The sequence below is a fragment of the Staurois parvus genome, unplaced genomic scaffold (assembly GCF_062004578.1).
Source record: "Staurois parvus isolate SC_StPar_1 unplaced genomic scaffold, SC_StPar_1.0 ptg000662l, whole genome shotgun sequence".
NCBI lineage: Eukaryota > Metazoa > Chordata > Amphibia > Anura > Ranidae > Staurois > Staurois parvus.
Window position 1 is genome coordinate 3,350,365 of NW_028318458.1, and position 16,618 is coordinate 3,366,982.

At 44.1% G+C, this 16,618-nt stretch overlaps 1 protein-coding gene across 3 annotated transcripts in view; it reads right to left on the reverse strand.

Moving 5' to 3' along the window:
• ADGRE5 (adhesion G protein-coupled receptor E5) overlaps positions 1-16,618 on the reverse strand; it is a 157,544-nt gene that overhangs the window by 71,809 nt on the left and 69,117 nt on the right. For all 3 annotated transcript variants that reach the window (XM_089651780.1, XM_089651779.1, XM_089651778.1), the window contains 2 exons: positions 13,828-13,986; positions 9,158-9,283 (listed from right to left, as the gene is read on the reverse strand). In XM_089651780.1, the coding sequence (XP_089507906.1) occupies positions 9,158-9,283; positions 13,828-13,986 (285 nt within the window). The remainder of the gene's footprint in view (positions 1-9,157; positions 9,284-13,827; positions 13,987-16,618) is intronic.

Genomic DNA, 16,618 nt, shown 5'->3' on the forward strand with positions numbered 1-16,618 from the left:
GGTTCCATTTTGTCATAGGGTGCTGGCAGATTACGGGCCTCCCATTGCTGCTGCCAGGCCCGTAATCTGCCATGGGCCCCCGTACCGACTCCTCATGCTGCTGCCAGGCCCGTAATCTGTCATGGGCCCCTGTACCGCCTCCTCATGCTGCTGCCAGGTCCAGAGTGTCTCATGGGTCCCTGTACGACCTCCCATTGCTGCTGTCTCCATCGCCACACTCTGCCATGTGCCACTTTCAGATCTCCTCACACTGCTGGTGGGTTCCATTTTGTCATAGGGTGCTGGCAGATTACGGGCCTCCCATTGCTGCTGCCAGGCCCGTAATCTGCCATGGGCCCCCGTACCGCCTCCTCATGCTGCTGACAGGTCCAGAGTGTCTCATGGGTCTCTGTACGGCCTCCCATTGCTGCTGTCTCCATCGCCACACTCTGCCATGTGCCACTTTCAGGTCTCCTCACACTGCTGGTGGGTTCCATTTTGTCATAGGGTGCTGGAAGATTACGGGCCTCCCATTGCTGCTGCCAGGCCCGTAATCTGTCATGGGCCCCTGTACCGCCTCCTCATGCTGCTGCCAGGTCCAGAGTGTGTCATGGGTCCCTGTACGGCCTCCCATTGCTGCTGTCTCCATCGCCACACTCTGCCATGTGCCACTTTCAGGTCTCCTCACACTGCTGGTGGGTTCCATTTTGTCATAGGGTGCTGGCAGATTACGGGCCTCCCATTGCTGCTGCCAGGCCCGTAATCTGCCATGGGCCCCCGTACCGCCTCCTCATGCTGCTGCCAGGTCCAGAGTGTCTCATGGGTCCCTGTACGGCCTCCCATTGCTGCTGTCTCCATCGCCACACTCTGCCATGTGCCACTTTCAGGTCTCCTCACACTGCTGGTGGGTTCCATTTTGTCATAGGGTGCTGGCAGATTACGGGCCTCCCATTGCTGCTTCCAGGCCCGTAATCTGTCATGGGCCCCCGTACCGCCTCCTCATGCTGCTGCCAGGTCCAGAGTGTCTCATGGGTCCCTGTACAGCCTCCCATTGCTGCTGTCTCCATCGCCACACTCTGCCATGTGCCACTTTCAGATCTCCTCACACTGCTGGTGGGTTCCATTTTGTCATAGGGTGCTGGCAGATTACGGGCCTCCCATTGCTGCTGCCAGGCCCGTAATCTGCCATGGGCCCCCGTACCGCCTCCTCATGCTGCTGCCAGGTCCAGAGTGTCTCATGGGTCCCTGTACGGCCTCCCATTGCTGCTGTCTCCATCGCCACACTCTGCCATGTGCCACTTTCAGGTCTCCTCACACTGCTGGTGGGTTCCATTTTGTCATAGGGTGCTGGAAGATTACGGGCCTCCCATTGCTGCTGCCAGGCCCGTAATCTGTCATGGGCCCCTGTACCGCCTCCTCATGCTGCTGCCAGGTCCAGAGTGTCTCATGGGTCCCTGTACGGCCTCCCATTGCTGCTGTCTCCATCGCCACACTCTGCCATGTGCCACTTTCAGGTCTCCTCACACTGCTGGTGGGTTCCATTTTGTCATAGGGTGCTGGCAGATTACGGGCCTCCCATTGCTGCTGCCAGGCCCGTAATCTGTCATGGGCCCCTGTACCGCCTCCTCATGCTGCTGCCAGGTCCAGAGTGTGTCATGGGTCCCTGTACCGCCTCCTCATGCTGCTGCCAGGTCCAGAGTGTCTCATGGGTCCCTGTACGGCCTCCCATTGCTGCTGTCTCCATCGCCACACTCTGCCATGTGCCACTTTCAGGTCTCCTCACACTGCTGGTGGGTTCCATTTTGTCATAGGGTGCTGGCAGATTACGGGCCTCCCATTGCTGCTGCCAGGCCCGTAATCTGTCATGGGCCCCCGTACCGCCTCCTCATGCTGCTGCCAGGTCCAGAGTGTGTCATGGGTCCCTGTACGGCCTCCCATTGCTGCTGTCTCCATCGCCACACTCTGCCATGTGCCACTTTCAGGTCTCCTCACACTGCTGGTGGGTTCCATTTTGTCATAGGGTGCTGGCAGATTACAGGCCTCCCATTGCTTCTGCCAGGCCCGTAATCTGCCATGGGCCCCCGTACCGCCTCCTCATGCTGCTGCCAGGTCCAGAGTGTCTCATGGGTCCCTGTACGGCCTCCCATTGCTGCTGTCTCCATCGCCACACTCTGCCATGTGCCACTTTCAGGTCTCCTCACACTGCTGGTGGGTTCCATTTTGTCATAGGGTGCTGGCAGATTACGGGCCTCCCATTGCTGCTGCCAGGCCCGTAATCTGCCATGGGCCCCCGTACCGCCTCCTCATGCTGCTGCCAGGTCCAGAGTGTCTCATGGGTCCCTGTACGGCCTCCCATTGCTGCTGTCTCCATCGCCACACTCTGCCATGTGCCACTTTCAGGTCTCCTCACACTGCTGGTGGGTTCCATTTTGTCATAGGGTGCTGGCAGATTACGGGCCTCCCATTGCTGCTGCCAGGCCCGTAATCTGCCATGGGCCCCCGTACCGCCTCCTCATGCTGCTGCCAGGTCCAGAGTGTCTCATGGGTCCCTGTACGGCCTCCCATTGCTGCTGTCTCCATCGCCACACTCTGCCATGTGCCACTTTCAGATCTCCTCACACTGCTGGTGGGTTCCATTTTGTCATAGGGTGCTGTATGGCTTCCCATTGCTGCTGCCTCCACCGCCACACTGTGGCTCCACACTCTGGTTTTGGCCCCGTGACTGCCCAAATGAGTGAAGTGTGCGGTGATTCTAAGATCGACGGCACTCATCTGCATGTCATACTGACTGACAGTATTATTTCTCTTCCCCAGCAGACTTCAAGGGCATTTAAATTAAAGGTACAGTGTTCTGCACTAATATAAAGGCTCTCTGAAGCCTAGAAACACCCTTTTTATAAGTTAAATTCGCAGCGAATATATTCGACTCGAATCGAATTTATTCCGCAAATTCGCCGAATCAGCCGAATCGAATTTTTGAATACTTCGCTCATCTCTAATAGCCATGACAGATAATGGTGACTTTGTTTACAGTAGTTTTATCTACATGGAACTGTTCATAATACGCTTTACATTGTTATTTGACATCATTGTGTGATAGAATAAAATCACACTTCATTTTTTATTTCAATGGCTCTTTCATTCATAATCGCCTTAAGACACTAGAAGAAGTATTCCAACAGCTGGATACTATATTATTATACATTTGTATTCCTTTTGTGAATTTGCCTTAGAAATTTCTCATGGTCCTTTAAGAAATGTTCTGGATTCTAAGTAGGATCCTGAGTTAAATTCTGAAAATTTCTTCTATCACTCAAAACTTTTAGGCACATTTTCAAATAATGGTATTTATTCATAATTACAGAATTTTGTCCTTTATCAGCTGGCTTTATTAAAAACTCTTTTTCTTACAGTTTTCTTAGTGCATGTCTCTGTAAACCAAATTGAGTTTTGATCCTCTTTTGAGTCTTATACAGTACTGTTAAATTATTCTCTGCCATATTAAAAAAAAGTTAAATACTTCCCTCTGGTGCAAATGGAGATAAAGTAAATTTGTAAAAGGAACTTTTTTTTTAGTCATTTCTTCTTCAGTCTCTCTTTGCAGAGACTCCAAGATCCTCTCTCAATGTATTCTTCTGATGTAAATATTACCATTTTTTTCTCATGCGTGTACTTTTTTTTTTTTAAAGCTAATTTCATAGCAAATAAATGTGACTTTTTCAAATATCTAAAAATCAATATTTGATACAAATGACTACCCCTCCTCTAATAGTTTTTGATGCTCTGCTCCCAACTAGAAGGAAAATAAAGGGAAAAGGAGAAGAGCAAAGGAAAATAAATTGTATGCTGTTCTTCATTTATCTCTGCATTTAATATTTCATATTTGCATATTTCCATTTGGGTTCTTTTACATCTTCCTTTTTTTGTATCTGTGTAGGTTCATTGTTCTCTGTTGCATAATGGTTGATTTCATTGGAATAAAAAGAAAAATTTATCCTCCCATGCTCATTCTGCCCCAAATTCTAAATCTGTCTTTCTCAACCTTTTCAACACAGAGGAACCCTTCAAATAACTTTCCAGTCTCAGGGAACCCCTGCTAAAAATTACTATATCTACAACGCATGATACATTATGGTGTGAAAGTCAGTGGGAACTATGCTTCTTATGTCTAGTATACACGATGACAATATCAGATGAATGACCGGCCATTTTTTTTTGTTTTTGCATGCTGGTCTTATATCAAAAACAAAGAGGTTACTAAAATTACGAAAATTCTTTTAAGACAGAATACAATTTTGGAAGTGATGTAATCTTTTGTATAGTATTGTAATGTATTTTTTCTTTTCTGGACATGCGTGGTCTTTGTCACTTGGGTTTTTCTTTTTGTACAAATACTATACTAAATATTATACAAATTACACAAAAACTATTCGTTCTATTATCTTATGAGAAAAATTTTTGTGCTTGTCCCTGTTATATTTGCATGAACTATGATCGGCTTACGAAAGCTGTGTACTAACGATCAAAATATCGGATGATCGCTGTGAATGTGTTGTTGTGGTTTTTTTTTTTTTCTTTTTCATCCAATTTTCTTATCATGTATACCAGGCATTACACTTGTGGACTTGGGGAAGAATTACCACCCTACAGATGACCAAAAAGATCAACGGTGTCAGTGGGAATGTATCTGGGAAGCAGAAATTGCTCATTGCTCAAGGAATCCCCTAGCAACCTCTGAAGGAACCCTAGAGGAAAAACCCTGCTCTAAATGATTTTTTAATACTATTTTTTTTCTTAAACAAATTTATTAAATACTGTATCCAAACTTCCTTGTGTCTGACAATCTTCTCAAATGAATTAAATATCTAAAACTTTAATATCAAATGAATCTGATAATTCAGGAGTTTATTCCTATTTATTTTATCTATGGAACCAAATGTAAACATTTTCTTGTCTGAAAAACTTTTACATCTGTAATATTTTTTTTCTGTTTCCTCATTTCTTCCTTATGTTATTGCACATTTTACCTTAGGCATCATTAGGACTCATTTATTAATACTATGGAACATTTGCATAATTGGGTTGCTGCTTTTTTATTCCAACCAATGTAGATAAAAGTTTAAACAGTTTATAGTAAAACAATATGCTTCATGTTGTGCATTTTTGGGTATTGGGAACTGGAATGTAATCTGTGTTGTTAATACAAGTCCAATTGTTTAGTAATTCCTTGCAAATTAGAAAAATTCAAGCAATTTAATATATTTGGTTAGTAGGCAATAGGTATTACTGTCTCTGATCTTCTGAATCATAATAAATATATAATATATTGTTTTTCAAGCTAACACCCTGACAAATGTATGTCGAACTTACCCCTCATGCAGGTGGTCAGACACTATAGCTGGCTTCTGTGCTCTTCACCTACAGCAGCCCCCTTTCCCATAAGGCAAGCAGGCTTACTGGCACTCAGCTGCCCCAGAGACTTATATTACAACTACAGCATTGTGTATATCAAGCCTGGCTTTAGTGCCTGGCCACCTTGCTGGGGCAGGAGCAAACTGAACGCAGCAAAGAGGTACTTGCGGTTGGCAGACAGAGGGGTTTAGTGACAGTCCAGGTATAAGGCAGGCAAGGTTCATAATAGTTAGGGTCAAAAGGCAGGCAGAGTTCAGAGAGTAGTTGATATCTGATATGAGGTCATCAATGAGGGAATACAAACTAGCAGGCAAGGCAGACAAACAGGGGGCTTGAAGCATGTGTTAGAAACACAATATGAAGAGACATGAGACTGCTGGCTTGGCTGGCTTAAATCAGGTTTGGTCTCCGCCCAGAAACTGGCCACAACAATCACCTTGCAGGTGGACAGATAGGAAGAATGTACCACAACCAAAACCCAGGATGCTGGAATGAGACCAGCAGCTGTGATGGCGCAGGAACACTTCAAGTTCCTGATAATTTGTCATTTTTACAATGTATCTAAACCCAAGAATGAAAAATATAATGTATTGAAGCTTACCAGCACTTATATAGATGTGGTGGCTACATTAGTTTTCTTTTCAGGCTTTTTTTTCTTTGTTTTACCTGGTGATTCTGCCAATAACACACTGTATCTGTAAGGAAGCAGGGTTGTGACCCTAGGACAGACTGTGACCTGTCCAGAGCTGATGACACTGCTTGAGACAAGGCTACATAGAGCACAGGACAGCACTTAATCTCTAGTAGGATCAAAAGGTATTTTTGCACCTGCTGAACAGGTATAACAAAGCTTGCTCAATGGTATAATTGTAGACAAAAATGGAGGACATAAGTGAAGTTCATTGTTGGGGCTCATGTACACTGCAGCTGAAGTGGGGCTTTTAGGAGCTATTCAGCATTTTTTTTCAGCAGCCCCTGAACTCTCCCTAATGTTTTCCTATGTGTCCATGTACACTTCTTCATTTAGTCGTTTACAGGCATTTGAGTTTACAGTTGTTTTTTTTAATGCAGAAAACTTGCGTTCAGCAGTCAATTTTATCGACTCAGCGTTTCAAACACAATATACTTGTAAATGCACCAGAACAAGGCAAATCGTATTTATAAGCGTTTGCATCTGAAATGTTTTTTTAACTCTTCCAGTTCCCGATGCTGGCCAGAGCCTTTTTTCATCATGAAAAATACATGCAAAGCATTTTCAAGGTACTCAGGTGGACAAAACACTGAACACAGGATGTTCCTACCAAGCTTGTCACACATTGTAATGACCAATTCACACCTCAGACTTCTCCCACCCTTAGAAACAAAAGATATGTTAATGACCATTCACACCTCATGCAGACCCAATGCCAGGTGGCCTTAATGACTCACTCCACCAGACACCTTTCCCACCCTTGGAAACAAAAGAAATGTTAATGAGCAACTCACACCTAAGCTAATCTCAACACATACTGCTGTCTCTGCTTCTACTCTCTATTTCTCTGAAACAGTCTGAAATAGTTAATAATTTACCACTTTTCAGTGCATTCTGGGCATTTGGGAGGTTCGCTGCCTGCTCCATATCTCAGTAGAAGGTTTTCTTAATGATTATCAATGACTCATTAATGAGTGTAGGAAATTTTACAGATGTTAGGTTATCAAATCATTGCAGATTTGTTTCTCATACTGCAAGGTCCAGGGGCTGTCATCCCAAATGTTCTTTCACTGCTTAGGGGGTCGCTGACATAGGAGCAGAATGTGCATATCATGTATCCCAATACCTGCTATGTTTATACTACAGGTGAGCTTGGGTGTCCCCAAACCCATCTGTATCCGAGCTCTGAGAGTTCAGTGTAGAGATGATAATGGAGGACGCCCGAGCTAATCAGCAGCATCTAGCAGGACACAAACAGATGTATGTTCTCTTACTTATTTTTTATAATTAGGTCCTTTTCAGTGGTCATTGTTGTCATATTCATTTGTACAAAGAGATTGAGATATGCATTATGGAACACAACAGAGTGTAGGCTTAAAGCGTTATTTTACCTTTTAAAAAGAAAAATTTGCAAGTAGGAAAGTTTTTTTTTATTACTGAATAGACTATGCACATGCACAGCTTAGTGTACAATCCTGATATTTTCTGAGTTTCAGGATAAATTAAAGTCTTTTCAAACCTGGACCACTTGCCGACTGTGCTATAGCTGAATGACAGCTACAGCGCAGTCGTTCAGTTCTGGGAGGGTGTCTATTGATGTCCTCCCAGAACTGCATCCCCCATGAGCCCACTGCAGCATGCTCCCGGTGCACTCTGTAATTGCTGCATCCTTCACACAGATGATCACAGAGAGATATAAAAGGTCAATCACAATGGCCCTTTACCACGTGGACAACTGTGTCCAATCACAGCTGATCATGATGTAAACACACTTGCCGGCTATCGGCTTTTCCTTTCCTTATGCAGTCACAGTGTGAAAAGAGGAAAGCTGGTACCCTGCAAGTGTGAAAAGGACATCTACACTGATAATCAGGACACTGCCCCAACAGTGCTTCATCAGTGCTGCCTATCAATGCTGATCAGTGTCGATCAGTGCAACCTATTAGTGCCTCCTATCTATGCCCATCAGTTCCTCCAATCAGTGCCATTCAGTGCCGCCTATCAGTGCAGCCTTATCAGTTCTTCTTCATCCATGCCCACCAGTGCTGCTTCATCAGTGCCATCAGTACAGCCTATCAGTGCAGCCTCATCACTGAACGTCAGTGAAAATGAAAAATTACCTGTTTGCAAAATTTTATAACAGAAACTAAGAAAAACTTTATTTTTTTCCCAACATTTTTGGTCTTTTTTTAACAAAAAACAAACCCCCAGTGGTGATTAAATACCACCAAAAGAAAACTCTGTGTGAAAAAAAAATAAAAATAAAAATTTCATTTGGGAACAGGGTTGCATGACTGCAATTGTCATTCAAAGTGAGACAGCCCCGAAAGCTGAAAATTGGTCTGAGCAGGAAGGGGATAAAAGTGCCTGGTAGGTAAGTGGTTAATAATGACTTTTTATAATTGTATTTCTTTGTACATATTAACTCCTGTCACTAGTTCTTTATTACCTATGAGTCTGCTAATTAACATTAACTGCCTAATGATCTTGCCAGTCCCCTAGCCTTCCTTTAACATTCAGGCCAGAAGTAGATTGTGCCGGCATGGTCAGTTTGTGTTCCTCATCTCCTAATTGGGGCTACAAGATGCCTTGCAGACACCCAGCCTGTCTGTAGTCTGATAGAGACACGTCAAGAGCTCTCACTGGCAGCTCACCAACCTTGGGTAACACTGTCTTGCCGTTAGCCAGCTCACCTTCAGGATTAGGGAATAGTGTGGCTTTCTACAGAGATATCTATATTTATTGACCCATATTTGATCTTGCACCAATTATTGACCATCTATTGACCCCCAGTCATTTACTGACCCCTTTGTGAGCCCCACCTATTTTATCAACCCCTTGGGTGGTCCCATCCACCATTGACCACTGTGGGAAACCCTGGTTTTAGATATGCATCGCTGTAACCTACATTTGGATAAGTACCTTACAGATAACCAAACTCTGCTCACAGTAAATACTAACATTGAAGAAACAGAGCCAGTTTCCAGTAAGACCGGCTAGAACAAAATAGAGCAGAACTCTACCAGGCGAACAACTGACCTAAACTGATGTGATGAAAATAAAAATGACACGTACCATTACACTGATTGGAGATGTTTAGGAAACCTGATTTACAGACACACTTGAATGATCCTACTGTGTTTATACAGACGGTGTTAGGCAATATGTTACAGATGTCAGGTCCTCCACATTCATCAATGTCTGTAGGGATACATGGAGATGTTTGGATACAGTTGTAAATAATTCATTTTGTTTATTTCAGGTACTTATATAGCGCCGTCAATTTACTCAGCACATTACATATATATTGTACATTCATATCAGTCCCTAACCCTCAAGGGGAGTACAATCTAAGGTCCCTAGCTTACATTCATATATACACATACTAGGGACAATTTAGACAGGAGCCAAGTAACCTACCAGCGATCAACGGAAAGAGCCGAAGATGTCGGCTTGGTCATGTGATCAGCTGTGTCCAATCACAGCTGATCACATGCAAATAGGGAAATGCCGGTTATCGGCATTTCTCTCCTCACGAGCTGTCACGCAGACAGAGGAGAGATCGGCTTTACTCAGAGAGAACATGTACACTGATCATCAGGGCACTGATGATCAGTGTGCCCTGATGATCAGTGTAGCCCCAGCAGTGCCACCTGTCAGTGTCCATCAGTGCTCATCAATGCCACCTGCCAGTGCCCATCAGTTGCACATCAATGCCACATATCAGTGCCCAGCAGTGCACATCAATGCCACATATCAGTGCCCATCTGAGCTGCCTTTCAGTTTTACCTATCAGTGCCAGTCAGTGCCACCTATCAATGCCAGTCAGTGCTACCTATCAGTGCTGCCAATCAGTGCCAGTCAGTGCCGCCTATCAGTGCCAGTCAGTGCCGCCTATCAGTGGGCATTAGTGCTGCCTATCAGTGCTGCCTAACAGTGCCAGTCAGTGCCACCTAACAGGGCCAGTCAGTGCTGCCTATCAGTGCCGCCTATCAGTGCCATATATGAGTGCTGCCTTTCAGTGATGTCTGTCAATGCCCATCAGTGCCACCTACCAGTGCCTACTCATCAGTGCCCATCAGTGCCACCTATCAGTGTCCATCAGTGCAGCCTATCAGTGCCCATCACTGCAGCCTCATTAGCGCACATCAGTGAAGGAGAAAAATCACTTATTTACAAAATTTTATAACGAAAACTAAGAAAAAAACGTTTTTGTTTTCAAAATTTTCAGTGGTTTTTGGTTTGTTTAGCAAAAAATAAAAAACCCAGAGGTGATTACATACCACCAAAATAAAGCTCTATCTGTCTCAAAAAAATGCTAAAAATTTCATATGGGTACAGTGTTGCATGACTGTGCAATTGTCATTCAAAGCGTGACAGCGCTGCAAGCTGGAAATTGGTCTGGGCAGGAAGGGGGTATAAGCGCCCGGTAGGTGAGGGGTTAATTAATTAGTGAGTGTTTTGAAGTGCTGGTAAAGGCAGAAAGTTGTATTCTTCCATAATGCATTTTGTGCATTAAGGTAAAAACCCTTCTGCATGCAGCTGCCCCCCCAACTTACATTAGCTCAGATACAGTACAGGAGCCATTGGCCCCTGCTATTATCAATCACAGCCAGTGAGGATGCAGCGAGGGGCAGAGCAATACAAAGCAGCCCGTTCTTGCTGACAGGGGAGAGATCTGTGCTGTTTACATACAGACCTCTCCCGTGTCAGCTCCACTGACGATCACCAAGTCCCGGACGAAAATTGGGGGCCGGGACCTGGTGATTGGCATGCCAAGGAGGCAAGATTGGCGCGGGTAGGGAGCGTGCCCGCACGCCCCCTACCCAGGAATACAAAATCACGTATATATATTATGTGATTTTGTGCATCCCTGCCCCCTTGTAGCAGTACTTCTGCGGTTAACCACTTTCCAGCTGCACTATAGCCGAAAGATGATTGCAGCGCAGCCGGCTAGATCTGGGAGGGTGTTATTTACTCCACTCCACCGTGTGGCCATGGGGCGCGCATTGGGCATGCTCTGTGACCACTGTATCCTTCAGACAGCTGATCACAGATTGTAGTAAAAGGCCAATCACAGCCAATCTCATTGTAAACAGGCTTGCCCTGTTATCAGCAGCCTTTTTCCTCATGCGTTGTCACAGCGTGAGGAAAGGAGAGCTGGTGATCAGCAATCCTAACAGGGAACATTTACACTGATAATCAGGGCACTGATTGTCAGTGCAGCCCCATCACTGCCAATTAGTGTCCATCAGTGCAACCTATAAGTGCCCATCAGTGTCTCCTCATCAGTGCATCCTACCAGTACCCATCAGTACAGCCTCATCAGTGCACATCACTAAAGAAGAAAAATTACTTATTTGCTAAATTTTATAACAGAAACTAAGAAAAATGTTTTTCTTTTCAAACTTTTTAGTTTGTTTGGCAAACAATAGGTAGTTAACTACCACCAAAAGAAAGTTCTGTCTCAAAAAAATTACAAAAATGTAATTTGGGTACAGTGTTGCATGATTGCGCAATTGCCATGCAAAGAGAAGCTCTAAATCAGAGCCCTTCAGCTCTTCCCTTGTTATTTAACACTTGTATTCATGAAAATGCTTGATACTAAAACTGATATCTTCAAGTCCGCACTGGGTTCACATATGTGCAGGGCCAGAGACTCGGTTCCCATATAGGCAATCCAGAAATGCTCCGAATTGCATTGCGATTCAGGTGTGTCAATCATATGTGGTTTTACTTTGAAAAGCAGCGTGTTTTTCATTTGATTCATGTTCTCTCTCCCTCTGTCCATGCGGTACCTCCATAGTCCAACAGCAAAATCAAAGCACAGACCATTTGGACGCATTGCGTTCCAAGGCTCCCATTGAATTCTCTCTCTTGCCTCGGGGTCACCAGGACCCCAAGGCAGAGGAGGCAGCTGTCTAGCTGACAGAAGGGCACACAATAACCCCACTACAGCTGGGCTTCCTCTAACACACAGCTCAGCAAGTCTGCTCCATCCCTCCAATGTGTAACTGGCGGAAACTGCAGCCAATTAGGAGAATCTGAAATTGTCATGTGACTGGGCCAGACCTTTCCCGATTGGCTTGTGGGTTTTCAGTGATAGAGGACACTGAACTCCTATATTGTCTCCACTGATTGATTTGGCATGGAAATGCACAAACCGCAATGTAATCTGACAGTTCTCAATGAAATGCATAGACTGTGAATTCAGATTGCACAGTCCAAAAATCGCACAGGGCTCTTTTTCAAAACCGCACTGCAACCCCAACGCATCTATCTGAACACCCTCCATAGGAACACATTGGCTTGTCATGTGAATTCACACGCTTCAAAAAGCATCATAAACCGCACTTATGTGAACCAGGGATATAATCACGATGTAGCCGACCCACACATGTCAACCGGCTCCATAAAATGCCGATTTGGTAAACATGCAATGCAAATTGGATGCGGTTCAAAAGTAGGTATCAGTAATTGGTATCAACAAGTATTTGAGAAAAAGTATCAGTACTTGTACTTGGTGTTAAAAAAACTGGTATGGGTGCATCCCTAGTTGTGATAGGTGTGAACAATTAAAAAACTGGTATTGGTGCATCCCTAGTTGTGATGGGTGTGAACAATTAAAAAACTGATATCAGTGCATCTCTATTTGTGATGGGTGTGAACAATTAAAAAACGGGTATTGGTGCATCCCTAGTTGTGATGGGTGTGAACAATTAAAAAACTGCTATGGGTGCATCCTTAGTTGTGATGGGTGTGAACAATTAAAAAACTGATATCAGTGCATCCCTAGTTGTGATGGGTGTGAACAATGAAAAAACTGCTATGGGTGCATCCTTAGTTGTGATGGGTGTGAACAATTAAAAAACTGATATCAGTGCATCCCTAGTTGTGATGGGTGTGAACAATGAAAAAACTGCTATGGGTGCATCCCTAGTTGTGATGGGTGTAAACAATTAAAAAACTGCTATGGGTGCATCCCTAGTTGTGATGGGTGTGAACAATTAAAAAACAGGTATTGGTGCATCCCTAGTTGTGATGGGTGTGAACAATTAAAAAACTGCTATGGGTGCATCCCTAGTTGTGATGGGTGTGAACAATTAAAAAACTGGTATGGGTGCATCCCTAGTTGTGATGGGTGTGAACAATGAAAAAACTGGTATGGGTGCATCCCTAGTTGTGATGGGTGTGAACAATTAAAAAACTGCTATGGGTGCATCCCTAGTTGTGATGGGTGTGAACAATTAAAAAACTGGTATTGGTGCATCCCTAGTTGTGAACATTTAAAAAACTGGTATTGGTGCATCCCTAGTTGTGAACAATTAAAAAACTGGTATTGGTGCATCCCTAGTTGTGATGTGTGTGAACAATTAAAAAACTGCTATGGGTGCATCCCTAGTTGTGATGGGTGTGAACAATTAAAAAACTGGTATTGGTGCATCCCTAGTTGTGAACAATTAAAAAACTGGTATTGGTGCATCCCTAGTTGTGAACAATTAAAAAACTGGTATTGGTGCATCCCTAGTTGTGATGGGTGTGAACAATTAAAAAACTGGTATTGGCGCATTGATATTTTTTTGGGTGTGAATAATTAAAAAACTGGTATCAGTGCATCCCTAGTTGTGATGGGTGTGAACAATTAAAAAACTGCTATGGGTGCATCCCTAGTTGTGATGGGTGTGAACAATTAACAGGATGAGCATAACTTTCTTTGCAGTGTGCTCTTGCCTCTGATCACTCACCTGTACATCCATTCTCTGTTCTGTTATCGGTCGGACAGAACTCTGTGACGTTCCCTTTAACAAAGCCTTCGTTACATGCACAGTAATATCCTCCATCTGAGTTCTTACAACCTGTGTTCTGACCACAATTATGTTTTTTGTCAAGACACTCGTGTATATCTAAAAAAAAAGCAAAGTGAGAGACACATAACTCATCTGTCAGTGTAAACACTACCCGACTGCTGTGATTGGCTGGCAGCTCCCTGTTTGCTGTGACATCACCTGTACCATTGTTTTTACTCTGGGCTTATCACTGTAATAAAGGTGAGTTACAGGCCTACAGCCCTAATCTATCCCCATTGTTGTTTGGTGTTGCACTGCAAAGTAATCCTGACACCCTCGGTCTTCTTTGATCTAATGAAAACAAGGCCCAGTTCATCCAATCATTGTGATACAATTAATACATTTTTATCCAACTTTTTTGAAAAAATTAGATCTTACACAAATCCTCTAAAGTCTGTACAACTCTAACCATATTGTACATGGCTAACACTGCATTAAATTATATACTGTTATGGACAAAATTATTGGCACCCCTGCATTTCTGTCAGATAATGCACTGCTTCGCCAAGAAATATGTTGCAATTACAAATGTTTAGGCCATCTCATGTTTATTTCTTTTGTTTGTATTGGAATGACACAAAAAAGTGGAGAAACAAGAAGCCAAACTGACACAATCCACGCAAAACACAAAAAATGGACTGAACAAAATAATTGGCATCTCCGATTTTTGTTTGATAGCACACCCCTTGGAAAAAATAACTGAAATCAATCGCTACCTGTAACCATCAATGAGTTTCTTATACCTCTCTACTGGAATTTTGGAGCACTTGTCTTTCATTAATGCAGGCCATACATGGGTCGAATTCCGAACGATTTTTCATCCGAAAAACGAAAATGTTGTTCGCTCGGTAATCCATCAATGTGCCATCAATGATTTTGAAAATCGGCCAACCAAGTCATAAAGTTCACCCCATATAGCAGGCAAAACTTCTGTTCCTTCCAGGTCATGGCTCATGCGCATATCCTTTTCGGAAAAACTATCGTACCATTTGACCATCATTGAGTTGAATATCGGTCATTTTTCACAAATTTTCCAACATGCCCAATCACCGAAAAGGGGACGAACCACAAAAACTGCCCGGTGCCATTGACCCACTAACAGAGCGAAAATTGGCCAATTATTCTTAGGTCTGATTTTCGGACGAAAAACAGGTCGAATTTTGACCCATGTTTGGCCAGCATAACTCCTCCAGGTCTCTCAGATTGGAAGGGTTCCTTTTCCTAACTGCTGTTTTGAGATCTCTCCACAGGTGCTCTATGGGATTGAGATCTCGACTCATTGCTTGGCCAGTTCAGTACTCTCCAGAACTTTGTGTGAAACCATTTCTGGGTGCTTTGGGTCATTGTCCTGCTGTAAAGACCCATGACCTCTGATGGAGAACCAACTTTCTGACACCGGGCCCTACATTGCACCCCAGATTAAAATTATCTCCTCTGACACCCTGTTTATGAAGCCAAGTACGATTGTACTCAGAAAGATAAGAGAGGAGACCTTTTTTCTCCAAGAATAGCTGAGATATAAGTAGAAGGGGGAGGGCTGCCTGTAATCCCGCAAGATATTGTGAGAATACAGTCCAGCCTAATTTAAAAAGTGAAACCAAAGTTAAAAAGGCCATGTAATTGTATTAAAATAATAAGAACTTGCTCTTTTTTTTAAAGCACATTTTCCTCCTCTTTTAACCTAACACAATGGTCACAATCCACCACCCACTCCAATGGCAACACCCTTGACCTTGTATTCACTCACCTATGCACTCCCTGTAACCTCTCTAACACCCCTTTTCCTCTCTCTGATCACAACTTTATCAGCTTCACTCTCTCCCTGCCTCCTACGCCCCATGCCTCCAACCAGCAAACCGTTACCTGTAGAAACCTGCACCACCTCAGCCCTGACCTTCTTCACTCCGCTACTGAGCACCTCTATGATGAAATTGCACCCCTGTTCTGCCCAGAACTGGCCACATCTGCCTACAACTATCTATCGTCCTCCCTGGACGCTCTTGCTCCTCTTTCTACACGCAGAACCAGGCTGCTCCTGTCACAACCCTGGCAAAGAGATGACACCAGAAGTCTCAAGAGACACAGCCGCACTCTGGAGCTAGCATGGTGTAAAACTAAATCCCTGAAAGAATTTACCCTCAACAAATCCGCTCTTCTCAAATACAACTCCAGCCTCCATTCTGCTAAGCAAACCTACTACAACACTCTTATCAAGACCCTCTCATCCAATCCTCGTCAACTCTTCTCTACCCTTAATTCCTTACTCCACCCCCCACTGCCTCCACCCACCAAATTACTTACTGCACAGGAGATTGCCAGTCATTTCAAAAAGAAGATCGACACAATTCGTGATGAGATCTCCAGTGTCAAGCTTCCTCCTCTAACCAACATACCAGGCCCAACACCAAACTCAACACTCTCCTCCTTTGACCCTGTTACCACCAAGAAAGTTACCAAACTCCTTTCAAAGGCCCACTTCATCACCTGTCCCCTGGATCCTGTCCCCTCATGACTGTTGCAGCCTCCTTTCTGATCTGTCCTAAACTCTCTAACCCACATCTTCAACCTCTCACTCTCCATGGGCACCTTTCCCTTTCCACCCAAACGTGCACTGGTTACTCCCATTCTCAAAAAACCCTCGCTGGACCCCACCTGTTTAAATAACTTAAAACCCATGTCCCTGCTCCCG